This window comes from Typopeltis vanoorti, chromosome 11 (genome assembly GCF_054136105.1).
Source record: "Typopeltis vanoorti isolate ZY-2024b chromosome 11, IOZ_Tvanoo_1.0, whole genome shotgun sequence".
Classification (NCBI taxonomy): Eukaryota; Metazoa; Arthropoda; class Arachnida; order Uropygi; family Thelyphonidae; genus Typopeltis; species Typopeltis vanoorti.
In genome coordinates, this window is record NC_143559.1 from 104,895,798 (window position 1) to 104,920,046 (window position 24,249).

At 33.9% G+C, this 24,249-nt stretch overlaps 1 protein-coding gene across 1 annotated transcript in view; it reads right to left on the bottom strand.

The window, feature by feature from the left end:
* Positions 1-24,249, bottom strand: part of Gp93 (heat shock protein 90 Gp93) — a 71,467-nt gene that overhangs the window by 22,715 nt on the left and 24,503 nt on the right. The window contains exons 6-11 of the mRNA XM_090401056.1: positions 20,092-20,364; positions 16,042-16,223; positions 10,658-10,847; positions 9,793-9,870; positions 2,408-2,568; positions 720-891 (exon numbers count right to left, since the gene is read on the bottom strand). Of these exons, the coding sequence (XP_090257182.1) occupies positions 720-891; positions 2,408-2,568; positions 9,793-9,870; positions 10,658-10,847; positions 16,042-16,223; positions 20,092-20,364 (1,056 nt within the window). The remainder of the gene's footprint in view (positions 1-719; positions 892-2,407; positions 2,569-9,792; positions 9,871-10,657; positions 10,848-16,041; positions 16,224-20,091; positions 20,365-24,249) is intronic.

The following is a 24,249-nucleotide window of genomic DNA, read 5'->3' on the forward strand; positions in this document are numbered from 1 at the left end:
CAAATTTATCCCGAACACCCTGTATAACATTTCAGCTACTACAGGCATGATTTTTAGTGATGGTAAATTAAATATGCAAATAGGCAACAGAATCAAAGCTGGTATGGTAGGAAGTCAACTGAATAAATTTATATGGAATAAGATAAATTAGTCAAAACACCAAATTAGCTGCATACAAGATGGTGGTCAAGCCAATTTTAACTTATGGATCTGAGAGTTGGGTTAGAAATAAAAATACTTGACCAGAGACCACAGATATGAATTCTGATAAAGATTAGAGGCATCAGTGGCAATGGCATCAGTAGCAATATCATATTAAAAAAACAGGATATTAAGAAAGAACTTGACATTGTTAGCATCTATGGATGTACTAGCAGAGCTAATCTCAGGTGGTATGGCCACTTAAACAGAATGGGAGAGGAAAAATTAGCAAAACAAGTGTTCTCTGCCAGGTTGGCTGAAAAGAGACCTAGAGGAAGACCAAGATATAGGTGGATTGATATGGTAAAAAGGGTCTTAAAAGACAGAAATAAATAAGATCTGATAATGTTAGAGTCTTGACAGGTAACAGACTGATTTGGAGGAAATTTGTAGGCAGGTAGTTATGCAAGTTTTTCATAGTACTATCATATCCTGTACATCCCTTGAGAGTACATGTCAGGAATTTGATGAAGATTAACATTTTAGATGTTACATTATATATTCTACAAAAGGCTTACCTCATCCAGTGATGCCCCAGCCATGTAATAGATATATTCCTGCTTCTCTTTCATTCGTTCAACATATTCAGATAAGGAAGTATAATCTGAAGGGGAGTTGGAAGAATAAAATCTCACTAATTTTGCTAGTCTGGTACGATTAGCAGGATCTTCAATTATTCCAAGTTTCAGACTGTAAATTATTTTTATTTTAATTGAGGATAATCATAAATATAAAAATAAATAAAATTAGTTTATGAAACTCAATAAGAAGTCAATTATGTAGTACCAGAGTATCTTAAGCACCTTGATACATAAAGTATAATTTAATAAATTACTTCAGAACTATTCATTAATGAAGTATAGGACTTCTGATCATTATCAAACAGACAAAACCTGAACTTCTGTACAGCCTTGGCTTCCTCTGCAAGTTTCAGTATGTTTCTCCCTTTAGTTATAGTGAAGGGAGATTTAATCTAAGTGCACTTGCTATAACCAATCTTGAAAACAGGAGTTTAAAAGATCTTCAAAAAGCTGAGGTGTTCAGCGCAAGACATCCTAGGGTTTACTAATGCGACTGATTCTTAAACTGAGAAAATTTAAGAAGCTGAAAAAATTGCAGCCATAATTAGAAATCTACTTATGATAAGTCCTTAGTCAGGCAAATATGAAGCTCATGAGTACCCAACCAATGATTAAATGAATGTCAGAGGAATTTTAATTCTCTTGACATCCTGAAGGAAAGCTTTACTAAATGGAATATAAGTTGTAACAAATATAACAGCCAAGTTAATATTGAAGCAAACTCAGGCATGTCATATGCCTTGAGTTTTAATCAGTGAGAAATTCAGTTGTGAATTTATTATCTAATAGGAGATAAAAGGAAAATTCAAGCCACGTGACATGCCTGAGTTTGCTTCACTAATCAGCATAATAAAAAATAGTAAAGAAAAACAGATAACAAAATGGTATTATTTGTTCTAAGATAGAACATGTGGAATGGCCTTAGCAATAAGCAAAGAAAGCAATAAATTTATGGAACTAACTTATCCTTTTAGTAGTAATGGCTGAATATATGTATATAATTATCAAATTTGACACTGCTGATCATATTGACAGTTATAAGCTATGAATGAATATATAATCAACTATATCAGTGATGAATTTCATGGTGTATACATTGCTTTGGCCAATGATTAATCACCAATATTAAACCACTCCAAAGTGGCACTCTTTGCTAGATTTGATTTAGCATACATCCCTGACAGAGATCAAACAGAAAGAAAGGAAATTTGAAATCTCACTTTAAACAATCAAAAACACTTAATCCTCTTTTTTTTTTTTTTTTATTAGGAAAGAATGACAAAAAAAAAAAAATACTTCTGGGTCATGTAAAAAAAATCTAACTTAAAAATAGCTCAAATTAATAATCAGAAAGCCTTTTCTAATAGCTGCTACATGATTTTTATGGAAAATCATTCGTGTATAAATTAAGATAATGAGACTGCTATTTCCTGAAACCAAAACAGCTGACTGACTAACTAAAAAAAATTCAATAAGGAACAGTTTGTTGTAAGTGAATAATTTCCTACAATGAATTTCCTTTGGTATAATATTGTGCCTATTGGGCTTCAGCAATGAAGTATTCAAAAAATAAAAGATTTAAGAGGTTTGTTTAAGTAGACCTTCAGAAATTTGTTATTACTTACTTTGTACTATACTCCTTCCAGAATTTTTCATATTCTTCTTTGGAAATTTTTTTAATCATATCTAATGTTTTTCTAACTAGTTTTTTCTTAATCACTTTCAGTAGTTTGTGTTGCTGAAGTGTTTCCCTAGACACATTCAAAGGAAGATCATCTGAGTCAACCTATGAAAAAAAAAAAAAAAAAAGTTAAAACCCTTTTATTTTAAAAAGGTATGTTTTTGCACAGTTATGGCAATGCATATTTTGCCAAGTGTTCAAATAAAAACTAATGCAAAATTTGATTTTTTCCTTTCCCATTTTCGATTAATGGAAATTACAACAGCTGAACTTTTTCAACTAAGTTGAAAAAGTTTAGGGCTTCTGCTCTAAAAAGAGCAATTAGAATGTAAACTTGTAGAGCTAGAATGGAGATTAAGTATTCTGAACCTTGGATTTAGTTGAATCCTTTCCATTGAGCAAAGTGTGATTTATGAGCTGTACTGAACAGCTAGTGATGAAAACTACTTGCTAGACTAAAAACCCATGGAATAGGTAGGGTATTAAAAAGATGTGAAATTTGCTTTCAAATGGGGGAGGTTTAGTTTACAGGTTATAAAATTAGCTAGAATGTTTTAAAATTTCTTTCATAGTACTTGGTTAGTGTGACTGCTTAAAGAGTACCCATAACTGGAGCAAGATCACCACATAACCAACCAGGTCTTCTGACCCACCCAATGTCCAATTCTCATCTAAGTAGCACATGTATCCACTTTGACATCGCTTAAACAGATATTGCATGCTGACCAAAGTGTACTCTGAATCGGCTTAAACCACTGCAAAATCATATTGTTTAAGTAATATTGTTTGCAAAAGTGTGAGTAAAAAAAAATGTATAAGCAAGGCTGTGACTTGATCAATTATTAAATCTAAAATGTTAAAACAGACTTTGGAGAAGGTTGCCAACCTTTTTTTTTTTTTTTAAACTAGTACATTCCCCTGAAAGTACCCATCAGGGAAGTATGGAGCATACTTACTATAAAGTTATCCTCAATGATTCAAACTAATGAATTCTAGAGGAAGTCATATTTTAGATTAGAATTGGGTTGTTAATCATTAAATTGCGGGGTGCTTAAGGGTCAAAGCTATATAACTGAGAGGAGACCTCCACATAGCCTTTAAAAGGAATGCAGGAAACCGAATAGGGCTTCTGACCTAATGTCCAATCCTCACCTTCTCGTGATGCATCTGTTGCGTATCTACCTAGATACTGAACGAACGAGGATGGGCTGGCAATTTGGGATTTAGCCAACCAAATTATATTCTTATTGGCTTAAACCAAAATACAAAATGATGGTACAACATGACAAAATTTTATGCCGGTTGGGGCATTGCCTGCTTAAACAAGGCCCCCCCGTTGTTTTAGTCAGGGAACCAGGGCAAACAGTGAAAAGTCAGCTACTGGAACAAATCTGAACTGAAAACACACCCCAACTCAACATCAGAGTTAAAGATCGGTATCAGATTGACATAATAGGGGTGACCGAAACAAAAAAGACAAACTGGCGAGATCTTTCCGAGCAATAAATACAAAATGTTATATTCAGGCAATGACATGATATTCTTAAACATGATATCAAAATTGGAGATGTTAATGTCAGCTCTTTGCTTTATGTGGACGATGTTATACTTCTAAATAAATCCGCTACAAGTCTTCAAGATTCATTGAGTAAACTGAATAACTGTTGTAATAGTTATGGTATGAAGGTCATCAATAAAAAAAGACAAAGACAATGAAAATAGGCAGAATCATTGAAAATGTCAACTGTGTTGTGAACAGAGAACCTGTGGAACAAGTAAAACATTTCAGCTACTTAGGCACGATTTTTAGTGAAGATGGCAAATTAAATCTGGAAATAGACCATAGAATCAACAAAGCTGGTATGGTAGGAAGTCAATTGAATAAATTTATATGGAATAAGAGAGAAATTAGTCTGAACACTAAATTAGCTGTATTACAAGATGGTGTTCAAACCAATTTTAAACTTATGGATCTGAGAGCTGGGTCAGAAGTAAAACACTTGACCAAAAACTAGAGACTGCAGATATGAGAGTCCTCAGAAAGATTAGAGGTGTGAACACATAGCATCAATAGCAATATCATTAAAAATGAGGATATTAGAAAAGAACTTGACATTGTCAGCATCCAGGAATGTGTTAGCAGAGCTAATCTAAGGTGGTATATGGTCACTTAAACAGAATGGGCGAGGAAAGATTAGCAAAACAAGTGTTCTCTGCCAGGTTGGCAGGAAAATGACCCAGAGGAAGACCAAGATATAGGCGGATTGATACTTTACAAAGTTCCTTAGATGATAGATATAAAAAGATCTGATAATTGGAGTCTTGACAAGTAACAAGACTAATTTGGAGGAAAATTATAGATAGTAAGTTAGTAATGATGTAAATTTTTCATGTAGTACTATGATATCCTGTACACCCCTTGAGGGAAAATGGCAGGAATTTGATGATCATTAAATTGCTTCCAACAGATACATTAGCTAGTCCAAGTAGTGTCAAAAGAAAATGTTTTAGCAAAAATAATTGTTATTCTTTTTCCAGCTAAAGATACCAAGAAAATTTGTAATAGTTGTTAAGCTAACAGAAACCTTTAAATGCAGAAGGTTTCTGGAGCTATTCAAGTTAATGCATTGAAAATGTTAATTACATTTGTTGAATTTTATCAAGTTATTGTTTCTGTGGCTTGATATATTCATGCTTTGTGTGGCAGGCTTTGAAAGCAGTAACATCACATGCAACTTGTGTATGAAATTACCATAAGTAGTTTTGTACATTTTTATTTACTCCACATAATCAAATGGAGGAAAAAAGTATTCCCAGATTTCTGAATATTAATTCATTATTCAAATGAAACTAACTAGATGTTTAAAATCTTAACATAATGTTAGATGTATGGCTCACTGTTTCAATATGAAACAAGTTATACAGCAGACTGCAACAATGAGCCATGCATTTAACATCACACTAAAACTTGAACTAGCTGTTTAAAATTAAACTTAATAATGATAGTTAATTCAGAAATATTAACTCTTTTTTCTATTAGATTTTAATCTGAAAGATTAAAAAAGTACAAAACTAAACAGTAATTTCATACTATAGAAGTTGAACATGGTATACTCAGACACAAAAAGCAAGTATTATTTAGTTCTTAAATTTATGAATCCAATATTCAAAATTAAATTTCATAACTACCATTACTTGAGATTTCAATAATATACAAGAGAATTCCATTTTTTCTGCTCTATATAGAAAACAGCTAGAATAGAGCATCTGAATTACACATAAAGAAAGATTTGATTTCAGTTTTATTTAAAAGCTGAATGCTTTAAAATGTTATATTCAGGCAATGACAATCGAGGAAAAGAAGGAGTAGCCATAGTATTCAACACAAAATACGAGACTAATCTTCTTGAATGGCAGTCAGTCAGTCTCAAGTAGAGTAATGTGGGCAAATATGAGAATGGGGAACTGGACAATGAGACTTATTTGTGCCTATGGTCCCACAGAAGGTTCTAATAAGGTAGAAGTGGAGGAGTCTTTCGAGGCTTTAGAAAAAGCAACTGACACAATGAAAAAGGAAAAGTTGGTCCTTCTTTGAGATCTAAATAGAGTAGGAAAAGATTGTGAGACATACAAAAATATTTTGGGAAAATTTGGAGAAAAGAGCAAAGCTAATAATAATGGCAAACATCTGTTGGATTTCTGCTCAGGACATGGACTGGTTATTACTAACACCATGTTCCAACATAAAAATTTGCACAAATTAACATGGAGAGAAGAGGCAAAGAATAAGAGAAGTCTCATTGACTATGTTATTGTTGATAGTGATGTTTTCTCCCTGGTGCAGGACACCAGAATGTACAGAGGATTTGAAATTGGAAGTGATCATTATTTAGACTTAAGCAGGATAAAATTTAATTTTATATTAAAAAGAATAACATTTAAGAAAGTTTTAAAGCGAATAAAAGTTGAGCAGCTCTCAGATGTGAACTGTAGACTAAAATACAAAAAGATTATTGGAAAAAAAAAAAAAAAAAAATGAAAGAGTTTGAGAACAGGAATCAAACTTTGGAGATTCAGTGGAAAGACTTGAAAGCCCTGATTGATTCAGCTAGAGAGGCATGTGGTGAAGTTGTCCGTAAGGATAGAAAAGTAAGAGCTCCATGGTGGACACAGTAAGTTAAAGAAGCAGTGAAGGAAAAGAAGAAAGCATATGAATATTCTGGAGGTTGTTGAAGAAGCTTAGGAATGGAGGAAAGAGTGCTATAAAGGGAGTTAGAGATGATAAAGGTGACATGAAAATGGGAGAAAAAGATATCCTTGAAGTATGGAATAATTACTTTGAAAAACTGCTAAATGAAACAAGCAGTGATGACAGCACAGTGGTAAAAAACACCGACCAGGCATGCAAGTCAGGAATATATATCCATACTTGAAGTAGAAAAAGCCATCAAAGGCTTGAAATGTGGAAAGGCAGCAGGAGTAGATGATATTCGACCAGAAATGCTGAAGTATGGTGGTATAGAAGTCTTACAGTGGCTGCACTGCATAGTTCAGAAAGCCTGGAAAGAGGGACGAATTCCCAATGATTGGAGTAGAGCTCTCATAGTACCCATATATAAAAAGGGAAATAAAACTGAATGTGAGAATTACAGAGGTATTTCCCTACTAAGTGTTCCTGGCAAGATCTATGCCAGTATACTTGACAAACGGTTGAGAAGAATTGTGGAAGAAAAGCTTGGTGAAGAACAAGCTGGATTCAGGCCAAATAGAGGCTGCCAGGATCAGATCTTCACTTTACGACAAATAGTTGAGAAAGCATGGAAATATAACAAAGATCTGTATTTATGTTTTATCGATTTGGAAAAGGCATGTGACAAGGTGCCAAGAGAGAAGCTATTCAATACACTGCAGTTATATGGTATCAATGGGGCATTATATCAAGCAATACTTAGTCTTTATTTGAGTTGTAAGTGAGCAGTTAGAATTGAAGAAAGTACATGAAGATGGTTTAAATCTTAAATCTGAAATGAGACAAAGATGTATATTATCCCCTCTGTTATTCATTATGAATGAGAGTGGTATTAAACATGATATCAACATTGGAGATGTTAATGTCAGCTCTTTGCTTTATGCAGATGTTATACTTCTAAATAAATCCGCTACAAGTCTGCAAGATTCTCCGACTAAATTGAATAACTGTTGTAATAGATATGGTATGAAGGTCAGCAATAAAAAGACAAAGACAATGAAAATAAGCAGAATCATTGAAAATGTCAACTGTGTTGTAAATGGAGAACCTGTGGAACAAGTAAAACATTTCAGCTACTTAGGCACGATTTTTAGTGAAGATGGTAAATTAAATACAGAAATAGACCACAGAATTCAGCAAAGCTGGTATGGTGGGAAGTCAACTGAATAAATTCATATGGAATAAGAGAGAAATTAGTGAGAACACTAGATTAGCTATATACAAGACAGTGTTCAAACCAGTTTCAATTTATGGATCTGAGAGCTGGGTCAGAAGTAAAAACACTTGACCAAAGACTAGAGCCTGCAGATATGAGAGTCCTGAGAAAGATTAGAGGCATGAACAGATGGCATCAATGGCAATATCATTAAAAACGAGGATATTAGGAAAGAACTTGACATTGTCAGCATCCAGGAGGAATGTGTTAGCAGAGCTAATCTCAGGTGGTATGGTCACTTAAACAGAATGGGCAAAGAAAGATTAGCAAAACAAGTGTTCTCTGCCAGGTTGTCAGTAAAACCACCCAGAGGAAGACTAAGATATAGGTGGATTGATACGGTACAAAGTGCCTTAGACGATAGAAATATAAGATCTGATAATGTCGGAGTCTTGACAAGCTAGACTGATTTGGAGGAAAATTGTAGATAGGAAGTTAGTAATGATGTAATTTTTTTACATGTAGTACTATCATATCCTGTACACCCCTTGAGGGTACATGGCAGGAATTTGATGATGCTTTATCATTTCAAATACATAAAAAGATTCCAGTTGCCTCACTACAAACTCCCAGATACAGAAAAGTTATGATTCACTATAGTGAATCACTTACCAGAGTTAAGCGATTCACTCTACTGAATCATTTGAGACTAGTAGTTTACTATAGGCAGCAAGTTTATTATAGTAACATTTGCTATGGTGAAAGTCTATTATAACAATCATAGGATTGGCAAATCAGGAATTTTAAGATTGAATATAAAATAAAGCTATGATAAAATAAGTGGATATACTTATTTTCCAAGGATTTGCACAGTAATTGTGTTTATTACATAACAATACATTAAATGTCACTTTGATGAATGCAAGGGGGGAAAAAAAAAAAAACAGTCAAAATAGGAAAGCACAAACAATTATGCTCAAGGCATTTCAGAATTCCATCTGCAGACAACTATAACAAGCTAATTCACACAAGACTGAACATTTAATGATTAGCAAACTATTCAGGCAAATGTTAAACTAAATTTATTATATTCTAACCAAGTGAAAACTAAACTTTCAACATCTTTCTCCAAATCCAGAGTAATTTATTAAAAAAGGGTGGCACACCATTTGGCAACTCCTATAGGTAGAGATGACCTGCTAATGCTTCTGCCTGGTATCTCAACTTGGGCCTGGCTCCCACTGAAGAGACCTCAATAAAGGTCTAAACTAGTCTGGGTAGTGGCCCTTCCCTTAAAGCATAACATTAGACATATCCGCAAGGAGATGGGTTTTGCATTATAGGAGATACTGAGACAGGAGTGTTGGTAGCTTGCTCCACCTTTGCAACGAGTTGCCCTGGTGTTGTACCACTTTACCCCAGTCCTGAAGATACTTTCAGGCGCAAACTTTGTTTGCTCACACTTGGATAAAGGATTAAACTAAATTTATTAAACTATTCAGGCATGTGCTAAATATACATAAAAAAAACCTCAAAGCAGACCAGGTACATATGCAGGAAATTAAAAAAAATTATTGCAATGTTTTGGCCTAATATAGTTTATTTACTACCGGAATTTAAGGGTTCATTCAATTACTAAAAAGAAAAATTTCGGAAGCCAAGAAAGTCATTTACTCTGTTAGGGAGTAATGCATTTAAAAAAGAGGTAGAAACTGTGAATGGAATGTAAAAAACACCGACATTAACCATGGGCAGAGAAATCTACATTTTCAAAATTAAAGATGCATTGATTCAAAGAGAATGTTGCACTCAAAAGTATGTTAATGAACAAAGTGCTAGTATGCAAAAACATTTGTGTGCAGGTATAGATAAGGAAATTACATTTAAGTTTTTAGAATGGAATAATTCATTAAAGAATACTTACCACTCCTCTAACAAAGCTAAGGTAATTTGGCATCATATCCTGAAAGTCATCAGTAATGAACACACGACGCACATATAACTGAAAATAAAATGAAGAGGAAAGATTACTCTCGGCACACACAAAATTAAAATTTCAGTTAAGATTTTTTTATCCAGGATTTTTAGATTCAAAAGTCATTCCATATTAGATATTGCAATACCATTTTACACAGAAATGGCAACAACTCAACCAAAAGTAATTGCTCTGTTTACAGGTTGAGTGAATTTTAAGTAATTGTAGTTTGTAGTGTATATTGAAAAGTCAAATCATCTCTGAAGATTCAGAAATTTGATATTCAATTTATTTATTTTTGTTTTTTAGTAATACACATCCCACAACATAAAATAACATAAATAGACCGAAACCATTTTGTACAACTACTAATTTTACTTTGAATATAGGAGTATCAAGCTATATATTCATAGATCACATCTTTGTAATTATTTCAATACAGCATTTATTTTAATGTTATTAATTGCAATTCACTCTACTCAATTAATTTAGTAATGCTGCTACAAGCAAAGTGTAAAAGCAGGGACTTAAAATAAAACCATCAGTTTTAAGACTAAAGAAAGAAAATTTCTAATTTACATTATTCAAATTATAAGCAATCTCCTCACAAGATTTAACAAAAAGATATTATCTTTGAGGGTTAGCCACAGATATTAGTGAGGAGAGCAATTCATCTAAGAGAAAAACTAGACAGATACCTTCAAGTGCGATTTTTATATATAATTAAGAAACAAGAATATAAATCTCATCTTAGCTGCAAAATATTACATAAAGGTTGAGATACTGAAGTGATTCACAAAAAATGCACTCGTACCTTGATATAGTCCACTTTGGTTCCATATCGATTGAATGATTCCGATGGCTGCACACTTGGAATGTAAAGAAGAGACTTAAATGTTACTTCTCCCTCTGCAATGAAGTGGGTTTTACCAAAAGGATCTGTTGTATCTTTTGTGATAGATTTATAAAACTCATTGTATTCTTCATCTGTGATGTCTGCGGGCCTAAATAAATAGTTTTATTAGATGTTTAGGAAAAAAAAAAATTTTTTTTTTTTTTATTTCTCTCTCTTGCCCACAAAAAAGATTATAAATCTATAGTATCAGTATTATAATAAGAACTGATTTGTTTTGCTTAGGTCTGGAAACCCCAGAGAAACATGGAACTTTTTTCAAGCCACTTTGGGTCTCTAGTAAGAAGTGCAGTGATCTTACACAGCACGATGAAATTCGCCTCCCACCTAAAGGATTTCAAATCTGTCAACCTGCAGTCTGCTAGTTTGAAGGCAAGTACACTAAGCAAGAATCTTATAAATTATTGCATACAAAAACCATTAATGGATGTTCAGGGAGGGAGGGAGAGGAAAAAAAAAACTATTTAGGAGTATAAATTAGGATTGTGCATAATTTAAAATACCTGAGAGTTTTAAATTATGCACATTTAAAATTAGGAGTATAAATTCTCAACAATTACTGAAGATTCCCAAAATACTGATAAAGTCAATTAGGTATCAATGGTATATACAAAATTAAAGTACTATTTCACTGGATTGCAAAATACCATTCATGGAGCACCAAAAACTTTTAACTGAACAATCAGTAGATAAAGCAGTTCAAAATTTGTATACTGCCTGCTTATAGAAGGAGAGGTTGTCTAGATCAGGGTTTCTCAAAATTTTTCCTATGACAGAACACTTCACAAATCCTGAAATTTTAAACTGAATGCCTTGGTTAGAGTTAAATATCACTGGTCTCTTATTCAATGTAAAGCTAAGCACACACTATCACCGCAGCAGGCTGTACTGCATCGCAAAAATGCGATAGTGCATTGTATTGACCTTGCAACCACATGTTTCCTAGAATAGATACCTCCCCTCCGTACTTCGCTCTCACTCTGAGGTGTCGACAACCGCAGATGGCCGAGTCAGGACCAGCGTGCGCTGGTCTTAATAGACCAAGCAAAGTGAGGAGCACACCCGATTTTCAAATAGGTTTGAAATTGTTTCAGCATTTAAAACCATTCCAAGTTTTTTTTTTTTTTTTTTTTTTTTTTTTTTTTACAGAACGCTTATTCACTTTCTGCAGAAAGTAGTTTGGGAAACACTGATCTAGCCCAGTGCTTCTCAAACCTATGTAAAGGCCCCTTGGAAAAATTAATATTTCATGGGCCCCATCGAGAAAAAAAAAAAAAAATTGTAATACAGACATAATATTTATTGCATTTAAATTCAATACAAAACAGAGCAAATATTGCAAAAATCAAATGCAGATATTACATTTGCAGTGTCTTGCATGGCACACTTAGTCTTAAAAACATTTTAAATTTGTTTTCATTATTTCATGGACCCCTAAACAAAACTAAATGGCCCACAGTTTGGGAAGCTCTGGTCTAGACCATCTAACAATTTGCTAATCCATTAGTATTAGCAGTATTGTACCATGAGCTAAAAGTTTCTCATAGGTAGGATTCACAAAAAACTCAAAAAATTTGGATTAAAAAAGGGCCAAGCAATTCTTATTTAATCATTTAAGATTATTTCATCTTTTACTATGGGAGAGCATTAAAATCTACCTTGGACATCAGAAACACTATCATTATGCCAAGTCAGGACTGGCAGACCATGACACAAGGGACTAAATAGAAAATTAGTCTTCTCCCTTCTGTGTTAGGTCTACTGGCCTGTTGCAGAGCTAACTTAAGTCCTTCGAAGTCATACCTGTCCCGAGGATAAGGTGACTAGCCCTATGCCTTCCTTTAAGCTCCTCACGTCGGTGATAGGAATCTGACCCAGGACTATCCTTTTCCAGGCGTATGGTTTGCAACATGGTTGCGAAGCACATAACCACTATTGCTAACCGCATCTGCAAACTGTTACAAGTGAGAAGAAAGCAATGACGCTACAATTCTCATATATACCATTAATTCAAAATTTTAAATGAGGATTATTTAAATGTTAGGGTCGGAGTATTTATTTATTTTTTTTTTTTAAATCTAGCCCTTGAGAACCCAAGATAAGACCTTTGCCCAAATTCGGAATTGCTTCCACAGCTACTGGATTGTTTAGCAACATGTTGGTTTGTGCTCTAAAGATTTGAGATCTAGCAATATATATTAGTTTAATGAATTTTCTGTGGTTGTGATGTTATATACACCTGTCATGGCATGCATGAATCATTTATAATGATAAATGAAAATTTGATATCCCTTGGATTTTCAGGGTAGCATATTGGGTATAGTATTGGCACAGAACTTAAGCTGGGAAAAAAATAAAATAAAAAAATAAAATAAAAATGGTATTATGAATCTGATCCATTATCTGCAAATTTAGCTTTATAAGCCAATATCCATCACTACTAATATTACTGACCCATACATATAACAAAACTTGAGACAAGTCAATAACATTAGTGCCGATGGATATTGGATTTTATAAAACTAAATGTAAAAAATTTGTAGACAGTGACAAGATTAGTTAGAGAACAAAAAGCTTCTTCAGCCCAACTATTAATAGGATTCTTTCACCTGTTTTTTTTTTTTTTAATCTGTGCAAGCAATTTGCATAGTTCAGGAAATCCCATCATGAATAACACTACTACTTCAGATAATAGATTTTATGTTGGAGGTTTAATGGATTTTTTACAACACTCAAAAAGAATTAAAATAGAATTTAATACTTCCTATATTTCGTCCTAGTCACTAGGACATCTACGGGGATTACAAAGACACTTAATGTAACATGCACACAAAAACTTACAATACTAAGCCCAACCACGTGGGTGACAATACAGTCTTATCTAGGTGGAGCGCCCTCTAAGGGCAGTTGTAGGTGGCCTGGAATGTAAGGTGGGACCTCTGGTGATGACTGTTTCCCAAATCTTCGGAAGCTTAATGCAACCGTATTTGTTAAGATTTGGTTGGTTTTTGAGAGCTGCTACTGCTTCTAAGAAAAGTCTCTCTTTCTTGAATTTGCTGTGGTGGAGCATGGCGGTTTTCTTCCATGCTACTCTGTGGGTGGTGTCCAAGACGTGGTCAGCCAAGCCTGAATGGCCATAGTTGTGTTTAACGATGTACGACTTTTGTTCCTCCAGACGGATGGATGCTGATCTGCCTGTCTGTCTGTCCAAAGTACGCAAGCTTACAGGAACAGGGTACTTTGTAAACTCCAGGCAGAGAGAGAGGAGGGAGCTGATCTTTTGTAGAACGGATAAGGGTAGCCAGTTTGCGGTAGGGCTTATATGCTGTGTGTAGGTTATACTTTTTTAGTATCTTGGCTATTTTTTCCGAAGTGCCACGGATGTAGGGTATGGTGATGGCATTTTTGAATTCTTGTTGAAGAGAGGGACAGGGAATGGGGGAGGAATTTATTATTTTTTTGATGCTGTGTTCGCTGTAGCCATTGGAGAGGAAAGTTCTGTGTATGTGGTTAAGCTCAGTAGTGAGGGCGGTTCCACTGGAACAAAGATTGTGGGCTCTCTTGGTAAGGGTTTTAATGATGCCATATTGTTGTGAGGGGGTGGTGGTGAGAGAGTTTGTGAATGTATCTGCCTGTGTGTGTGGGTTTTCTGTATACAGGGAAGGCAAGTGTATCATTAGGCAGGCGCGTGACTAAGGTGTCTAGGAAGGGTAAACAATTGTTCTTTTCCTTTTCCATAGTAAACTGGATTCTTGGATGTAGGCTATTGAGATGACCAAGGAAGGAATCTAACGTGTCTGGGCCATGAGGCCCCCAAACTACGGGGATTTGTAATCCCCGTAGATGTCCTAGTGACTAGGACGAAATATAGGAAGTATTAAATTCTATTTTAATTCTTTTTGAGTGTTGTAAAAAATCCATTAAACCTCCAACATAATGTCCTCACAGCACTTAAGCCTCTACACAAGAATTCAGGTAATAGAAGAATTTCAATGCCAGTCACCAACCTTGCTCATTAGACATGAAATAGCTTAAAGCTTGGTCTCTGATAAAGGATTTCTGCATTATTAAACTGTTACCTTAGTCTGCCCATAATATTAATACTGACAATATACTATTAGGTTTTCAGTGTATGTGCATAGAATGTGTGCTTACAAAAATAAAAAAAAAATTGAAGGACTTTATCTGCATAATTTCTGGAAGATCTAAAGTGTTTTGGTAAAAGAATAGTTGAAAATCAACTGCAACTCGATATTTCTTAGTTGATTTATATCCAAGGTTTTTAACTGAGACTAAATTTAGGACAGTGCTCTAATTCTGCACACACACCACTTCTTGTAGATTATACATTAATATTAAAAACAGACGAATTTCTTTTACTATTTGTAACTGATATTCCTAGATGTTTATCTATTTGAAGCTGCAAATTTTTGAACTTTATAGCACAAACCTGAAATTTTAGTTTAAGAAAAGTGCCTAAATACCAGTGTATTTGTTAATTTGAGTTCTTCTGAATGGTTTTATAGACTTCCAATCCATAGCACTATGCAGAAGGTCAAGCATAGTGCTACGGATTGGAAGAATCCATTAACCAGAAGAACATTATAAAACTTATTCAGCAAAAATCCAAGGACAGTTGAAAATATTTCACAAAAAAAATTATTCTAAGCCAGAGATACTTAAGAAGAATATATTAGAAAGTGCAACAACTTTTCAGAAGCAAGACACTATTTTTAAAGTGATTTGATACTTTGGGGCATGTTATGGTCTGACATCCAGATTCAGTCACCAAGATGGTAGAGTATAGCAATTTTACTCATCTCAATGGGTAAGCAGGGATAGAAATCTAGAGTACTGCGAACAAGGTTTTACTGTCCTTGAAAGATGCATGCTTGTTTATCCGATGTCATTACTATATATCCACTTACGATTGTTTTCCCTAGGAAGTAATGGAATATTTCAGACCAATAATCTAGACAATATAGTATGAACTTCATCCTCTTGCTACCTCAAATTGCTAGAATTAACCTAAACTGAGAATTATGAAGCAAAATGATTGATCCCAAATAATTCCTAAGATTTATATGCTTACCAGTCCTTTTAAAAATACCTCTAACATAAGGCAGCTTCAACTGCTAACATATCTAAATGTTGACCTATTTGCTAATTAGCAGGGAAAAATTGCTGCATTGTTAAGTTTTGTTTTAACTTCCAGAAGAAAAGCAAGTTTTAGGTTATGAAGGTTTTAAAAATGGTAAATCATTATCTAAAAAGGTATAACATACTTTCTAGTCCAGATTGGCTTTGATTCATTCATCAATTCCCAATCCCAGGTAGTTTTCTCAATTTTCTTTGTTTTTGGTTTTGCATCTTTTTCTTCTTCCACTTTAACATCTTCATCTTCAGTTGCTGTATCCTCTGTTGCTTCTGCTTCATCCTCTTCTATAGGTTCCTCTACAGTTTCTGTCTAAAGATAATTTAAAATCTCACCTTAACACACAAATGAGAAAATAAATAGGGAGTTTTACATAATACAGAGTTTGTAACCCTTGCATAAATACCCCCCCCCCCATTAAATCTGGAATATATAGTTTGAGTAAGAATTTTTACAAATGAAACCCAGATGGATTTTTCAAAGTTTCTGATTGGGAATCTTTAACAGAAGGTGGCAGTTGACTTGCCACTGGCATTTAATTTTTATTCCAATTATTCTTTTTTTTACACAGGACCAGCCACCCTTGTTGCATGCTCAGAGACCATTATTAATTCATTAAATTTACTTTAAAAAATAAAAAAGTATAGTATTAATTAAGCCTGAACTCAATCAATTACATTCAGCACAACAGTTTTAAACCAATAACCTTAACATTTGCTAATAGTAATTCACAATTAAGATGTGCTCAGACTCAGACCTCAAATAAAATTTGTATTCCAGGTTAAACTTAATCATGAGACCAAAGAGGCTAAACACTGGGCAGGTCACAGTGGCAATCACACAAAAGGATGATGTCATCCTGACTTGCTCAACTCTTACTAGATTTCTTGGATGTACATAGGTAACCGAGCTGGATAAGAAAATAAACTAAATGCTAATCATGTAACTTTATTTTCTGAAAATACTCAGGATTTTATTGAGATTTATTGGAATTAACAGTGTACCATCCAGTCATTACATAAAATTCATTAACTATTAATATGGTTATATAATATAGCAATAATGGGTAAATTAATGCACTTCTGCATTATTCTTTTTCAAGGCATAAAAATCAATTGAGCACCATTTCATAAAAATGAAAGAATTTATAAACATAAATCAATCCTTAGAGACAAGTCATTGTTGCATAGATGTATGGTTCATGTTGGATTCAAGTGGCAATCACATAGGAGGGGAGAGAGAAAGAGAGGAAAAAAAAATTTCAGCTCTTGTCAATTCAGTCATCAGGTGTCTTCAGAGATAAAAAGGTAGCATTACAAAAGTCAAATTGCATAAAATAGTTAGGTTGTTAGCAGAGTATAAAGGATAAATATCATTAAAGCAACAAATTTGCTCAAGGAATAAATGAAAGCCTTAGAAATGGAAGTGACAAAAGTGATAAGATAAATTATTAAATCAAATAGTGACAGTAGCGGTAGAATACAGGAAGAATGTAGTCTTAAGTATATTCGGTGCTTGAAAAAGAGAAAAAAGTGCTACTTTAAATATTTGAAGTGCAGAAATGAAGAAGTGTTTGCTATAGTGCAACTGTATTATAATGAAATTATTCAGTAGAACTACAGAGAAATCTTGGCCTGAATCATAGAACCAAATGCTATTTTAAGCATACTATTACTAACAAGAAAAATTACAAAATGCAAACAATAAAAAGGAAGACGAAGAACAGGGTATGAAATTTTGTTTTTTTAAATAATGAAACCTGTGGTGCGTTCATAATTAGAAGAAACACACGTATAAACCACAGTGAAAATTATTTAATTGTAAATAATTCATCCTAAGTATCTTAGGACATCATCAGTACAGTATTTAAACAAAAATTAGGAATAACATATTGTATGTTATTCCTAATTTTTGTTTAAATACTGTACTGATGATGTCCTAAGATACTTAGGATGAATTATTTACAATTAAATAATTTTCACTGTGGTTTATACGTGTGTTTCTTCTAATTAGGGTATGAAATTATCAAAAAACTGACAAATATGAAAACTTCAAAATGTTACATTAACTTAAACGTAACTTAGCTGAAATCTTCATAACTAAATATGCAGACTACAGTTAAAATCAGACAAAAATTTTGATTTAAAAAAAAAAAAAAAACTTTCCAATACAAAAACTTCACATTAAAGAAATACCGTATATCGTGCCATATTTACAGATTAAGAAAATCTATTTATGCCAATTCCTAATTGACATAAACATATTGTCCGATTAAAAAGGTGGGCAAGTCAGCTTTCTAGCTGATTAATGTTAAGTTGGGTTCCCTCCCACTTTGTAATTACAAAGTACAGTTAACTAAGTTATTTAACTATTTCAATAGTTTATGAATAAATTAAATCAAATTTTAATCGTGAAATTAATTCCAATTTTTGTAGTTCCACATTAGTCTCCCAATGTTTGAATTTCACTTTTATCCTTTTGTGTGCTTTATGTATGGTTTCCTGTCAATCCTTTCTTCTGTTGTCAATGTACAATTTCCCACCCTTTCCTTTGTTTCATGGGAATGGAGTGAGGAGGAGATCAATCTTTTCCAAAATTTACTAAAGTGAACCTTGCACATTTCAATGCGTCCTCAGGGATTTACTATAGCAAGTGTCTATTGTGACCAAAAATACTTGAAATATAGAGTTACAAGAAGTTCTACAGTAGCTATCATGGATAGCTTACATTACAGTTTGAATGTAGTTCTTGTTTTTACTCATAGAAAAAAAATAAGATGCATCAACATCCATGTTTCCTATTTCCCAAAAACTCATCTTAAAAGTAAAATCTGGATTTCGCAAGAAATCATGGGAATACAAGCATCTGTATTTTAAGTTTTATACATGTGGAAAGGATCAATTGAGTTGTAGCATCCTTCACACAAAAACAGCTAAAATGTTTTAATCATTAAGCTAAGTTGCAAGTTAAGAATGAACTGCTACAATTGAAGCAAGGTAAAAACTGAAAGATAACAAATCAATTCCATTTTTCAACGACGTTTCTAAATTCAGGAAAGGCGAACAATATACAGTTATGTTCATTCACAATAGTTGCAAACATGCTGAAAGTTATTTTTGACAGGATACAGCAACTATGCTTGTATTCATAAACTTGAACTACCTAATAATACCAAGCAATGAATGCTGCATAGATTTTCCCTGAAGCAGTTAACTGCTAAATATACAACAGCAATTCATGCAAACCATTAAATTTTGATATAATTGCTTGAAAAACAAATGCCTTTACTGATCAAATAGATCAGTAATTTTTGCTACCATAGGCTACAAAGCTCAAATCTTATAGCACAGATGTTCCAAAATCTTGAGGGAAATTGTGGCTTGTGTACATCACTTAATATGAAATTCACAAGTCTCCAGGGCAGACCAAATTTAACAGTTCTTAAATTCTGAGACACAGAATCTACAAGTTCTCTGATTCAAGATGTCACAAATTCCACTTTCACCATCTGTGAAGCCATCACTTTTGCAAGAGCAGAAGAATATATATAATCAGCATGCACCAGCAAAAATAATCATTTAACATTCACGTAATGAAATTTCTTAGAATCATTTCAAAAAGTTTCACACACACAGACCATAATGCACATGCCAGTAGAATAGACTACATTCTTATCAGCTGTGAACTAGCCAAAATAGGTATGTATTCTTTGTTTCTAGGTGTCTTGTTCCATAAAAAAATCCAAAAACAGGAAAAATTCTCATGAAAAATTAAGTAGTAAGCACCTCTGTAGCCCAACTGGAAAAATGAGACATGCATCCCTTCAACAAGAGTATTTGTAGTGGGCAGTAGATAGCAAAGTTCTCTTTCAGATAACACCTAGCTTCAGAAATAATTCTATTAAACTATTGCCCATATCCAAGAATCTTATGTTATACATAAGGGTTGCTATATTCATCTCACAGATGAGAAAAGCTTTAACAGGAATTTAAAAATTTTTTAGGATTGTTACTTGTAAAGACTCAACTATTTACTTCATAAACACGAATATTCATTTTATTATTTATGTAATATATGCTATTAACATATAATAGGTCATTGTATAAACAAACAGAAAATTTAATTAAGATAATGCAAGTTCTGTCCTAAACAACTAAATCTATTTGATTAATTTACTTACCTTACTGGTCCATAGATATATGTTAAAGTTAATGAACTGACTATATTTTTTTATCAGATTTTTTAAAGTATCTTCTTCTAAGAAGTCTCGTGCTTCTTCTTTAAGGTGTAAACTAACAGTTGTACCACGTTTCAATGTGTCTCCACGAGGATCTTCAACAACACTGAATGAAGAGGCATCAGATTCCCAAACATACTGTTTGTCATCATTGTGCTTGCTTGTTACTACTACTTTGTCAGCAATCAAAAATGATGAATAAAATCCAACTCCAAACTGAAAGAAAACAGCTATCATAAGATTTTCAAGGTTGCTTTCAAAAATAAAATGTTCATTTGACTTAACTACAAAAATATCTATATGCATTGTCAAACTACATACATCATTTCACAAACTCATCAAGACAGTAATTTCTTGTAGTGGATAAGTTGCTTTTTATTTATTCGTATGGGATCCTCTCCATTCCTCAGGACTGGATGAGCCCTCCTAGTGAAGGATTAAGTATGTATGTATTTTACAGACTGTAGATCTGTGTGTTAAGAGGGTCAGTTTGTCTGTTCTGAAGGACAAAACAGTTAACAGGTGAAGAAATCCTCTACCTCTGTATGAGACTGGCTAACTCACCTTTAGTCTGAAAATATTATCACATCTCAGACTAAAATTGAACCCAGGTCTTTCTGACCAAAGGGCTTCGTCTATATCGACTGAGCTACAGAGGCTCTAGACTGTCAATGAATTTATCATAATGGAATTTGATATATTCAGTGACAGTACTATAAAACAGAAGATATCAAATGTTAAGATTTGAATGCTAAACTAGCACCCTTACAAAGACATACCAAGTGGCAATACATTATTCAGTATGAGCCTAATGCAACTGCCAAAAACCTTTTCCATAAATCATTGTTTTTAAACAAAGACTGAGCAATTATTTATTACAAGAAGTAATAACATATTGTATAACAGTTAACAAACAAGCATGATTAGCCATCAATGGGATAACAGCAAATAAGTTACTACCAGATGTACTCTCTGCTACGTACTTCAAGTGTGTCAGATGCCCCATTCTGAAGTTGACAGAGTTTGTAGCAAGATTTAAAATAACTAATCCAGCTCAAGTAGTTTCTGCATTTCATCCCAACTATATGGCAAGTTCAAGGAAAACCTATTGCAGTAATTAACTTTGCCTCTTAGAAACTGTATAGTGATAAAGCAGTTAAGTTCATCTGCATAATCTTCTATGCCTGTCATCTGCAAATCTAACTAGTAGTCTGTCCTGCATGATGAAAAACCCATTCATTTTTATATGAGATTGTAAGAATGAACTTGCAAATTAGCCAAAGTACTGTCCAAGAAGGGACTCAAAGCCAGGTTATTCCAAATAAGGAGCACCAATATTGAGTTACTGAACTTGATCTGCTGAGGTAAGTAAATGATTATTTACATTGATCTTTCTTGGACAGTATTTGCTCTCATGTAGTGAGAAAGTTCAAATCTCCATAGATATTTGAATATCAGCTCATAGCTTATTTTTAATGACCACCTGCTTATTGAAGAAGTAAAGAGAAAAATTGGTCTGTAGAACAAGGTTTCTGGATTATTTACTTCTTGAAGGTTCACAAAAAAAAAAAAAAGGTACCAAGTTTAAAACTTTTGGTTTGTTATGTGCCAGTCTTGTTCATCTTGTGAACAAGGGCTCTTCATCCTACTCAGCCTTGGCAATTAAAAGTTCCTTTGTGTTGTCCATCCAATTCTTGTGGTCTTCCTCTTATCCCTCAATCTCAAAAACTATTATCAGTCATGAATGACATTTAGTTAAATGTCAAGAGGATATGGCTCTTTATAGCATGTTTGATATAGAATTGTCCCCCCTCCCCACCTAGTTAAAATTGGTTTGAGGACTTGTGGAAAAAGTTTAGCTGGCCTACCAGTATACAAGTTTAAGCAAAGCTGTGGGGAACTAGTTCAACATCTTGTTATTTTCATAATTTGTCATCCTAAAAAATTGTACCTAAAAGCTGAATTTCACTTTTTATAGGTTCACTGCTAAGAATGTAATTGAGCTCCCAATTTTCTATGTATTTTTATTATAGCAATGACTTGTTTCAGTCAGACTTATTGGATTTAAAAGTATAACATATTTCATGTAGATTTTTACTATCCAATTAATAACTCTCCACGTGTAGAGAGTTGAGGGACCAGCAGTCAAGCCTTATGGTCACTTGCCAAAGCCTTCAGGCACAGGATTTGTCCATCTGTTCTTTCTCCTCAATCCTAATGGTAGCATAGTAACATACCTAAAGACAAGGCTGATATCTTTGCTTCATTCTAAACTCCTACATAGATGGCTGTGGCAAATTACCTTGTTTGTCTAGAATATTGGATCTCATGCCTCCTGTGACCTACTGCCAGAAAGACAAGAATCTTGAAAAACATACTATATGAAGACAACTTGTCCCCATGGAATTCCACCCTGAACTAATACCAGTTTCTTTATCTATTCTTTGCTAAAAACTGTACTCAGCTGGCATCCATCTTTATGCATGGAAGAAAGTTCATATACAGCCAGTTCTCAAAGGAAAAATGTTTACCATCAAGTTTCTGAAGTAATGGAGAAGGTTGTTAGCATCAACTTCAACACCTTAAGAATTGCTAATTAATGACCGAGTATGGATTTCATCAGTACATCCACAGATCTATTGGACTACACTCATATTTGATGAAGTTTGGAGAAACTATCACCATTGCTCTTGACATCTAAGGACTTTTGGTAGTCTGATTGAAGGCCTCAGCAAGTTACCATTTGGATTGCCTTCATTGCTATGTAGAGACTGCAGTTTTATCTGATTGATCCTAGTGTAATGGTGATTCTCTCCTGTCAATGTCCTGAGGGACATTGACAGGAGAGAACCACCCACCCTCTTCATGATTTATGAATCCTTGTTTATGTAAGTCTGCTCTCGTTAACTACAAACCCTATTTGTAGTTTTGTTAATGATAGCACACTCCATGCATCTTAATCATACACCCTCTGTCCAAAAAGAAACTGAACTTTTAATAGAAAATAAAACACAGGCCAATTATAATCATTCAAATCATTTATTATTTCCAATGTATTCTCCCTCAGCTTCGATACAGCACTTGGCACGGTCAAGAGTTTTTTTTTATAAATCGGTTTTTGGGATACTGTTGAGGGTAGTGGTTACTGCTGCTTGAACATTTTCAATTGTGTCATATCACTTTCCTTTCATCGGCAAATGAAGTCACAGGGTGCTAAATCAGGTGACTATGGTGAGGTGATCCAACACACAAACTTAGTTTCTGAGCAAAAACCGTCTCGCAATGTTTGAACGACGAGATCGTGCATAAGTGACCAGCTGCCTACATCACGATATTCATGCCGTACGTGGCAAATTCTTGCCATCAATTGCTTCAAAACTTGAAGATAAAAACTCTCCATTGACCGTTTGGCCAGGCAGAAAGAATTCTTTAGGGATAATGCCCTTGGAATCTTATAAATAGATCAGCATTGTCATTACTTCCGACTTATCCAATTACTTTTTTTCAGATGTCCCTCTTCCGATCGTCTTCACTCGGCACTCTGTTTTGGGTTCATACTCTAAACACCATGTTTTGTTGCCAGTAACAATGGTTTCAATGAAGCTCCAGTCCTTATGAGTAACAAGGTCCTTGCAGTGTTCAATTTGATACATTTATTGGTCAGTCAACTTGTGGGGAACAATCACGAATTCAATTTACGAAAGGCCCAAACCTCTCAGTCAAGATGTTGTGCAGCTGATTTTGGAATCCCCAATTCATCTTCAATCAATCTCAGATGATTTCAGGTTTTCTTTGATGAAATCGTGCCTTTTGGATGGCCTGGCTTTTCATTGTCCTCAAGCATTTCACAACCACTTTGAAATCGCTTAAACCACTCTTAAACTTGAGTATGGGATAAGCATTTATCACCATATGCTTTTTGAAGCATTTGATGTATTTCAGTAAGACTTTCACCAAGTTTAACACAAAAGTCAATCGCAGCTCTCTGTTTGAAACTCATTTTCCGACTGTTCTTCAGAACACGCTGTCACTCTTAGCACTATAACTCAGCTTCTAATGAAAGAAATGTAATAAACAGTTGACACAACACTAATGAAGGTT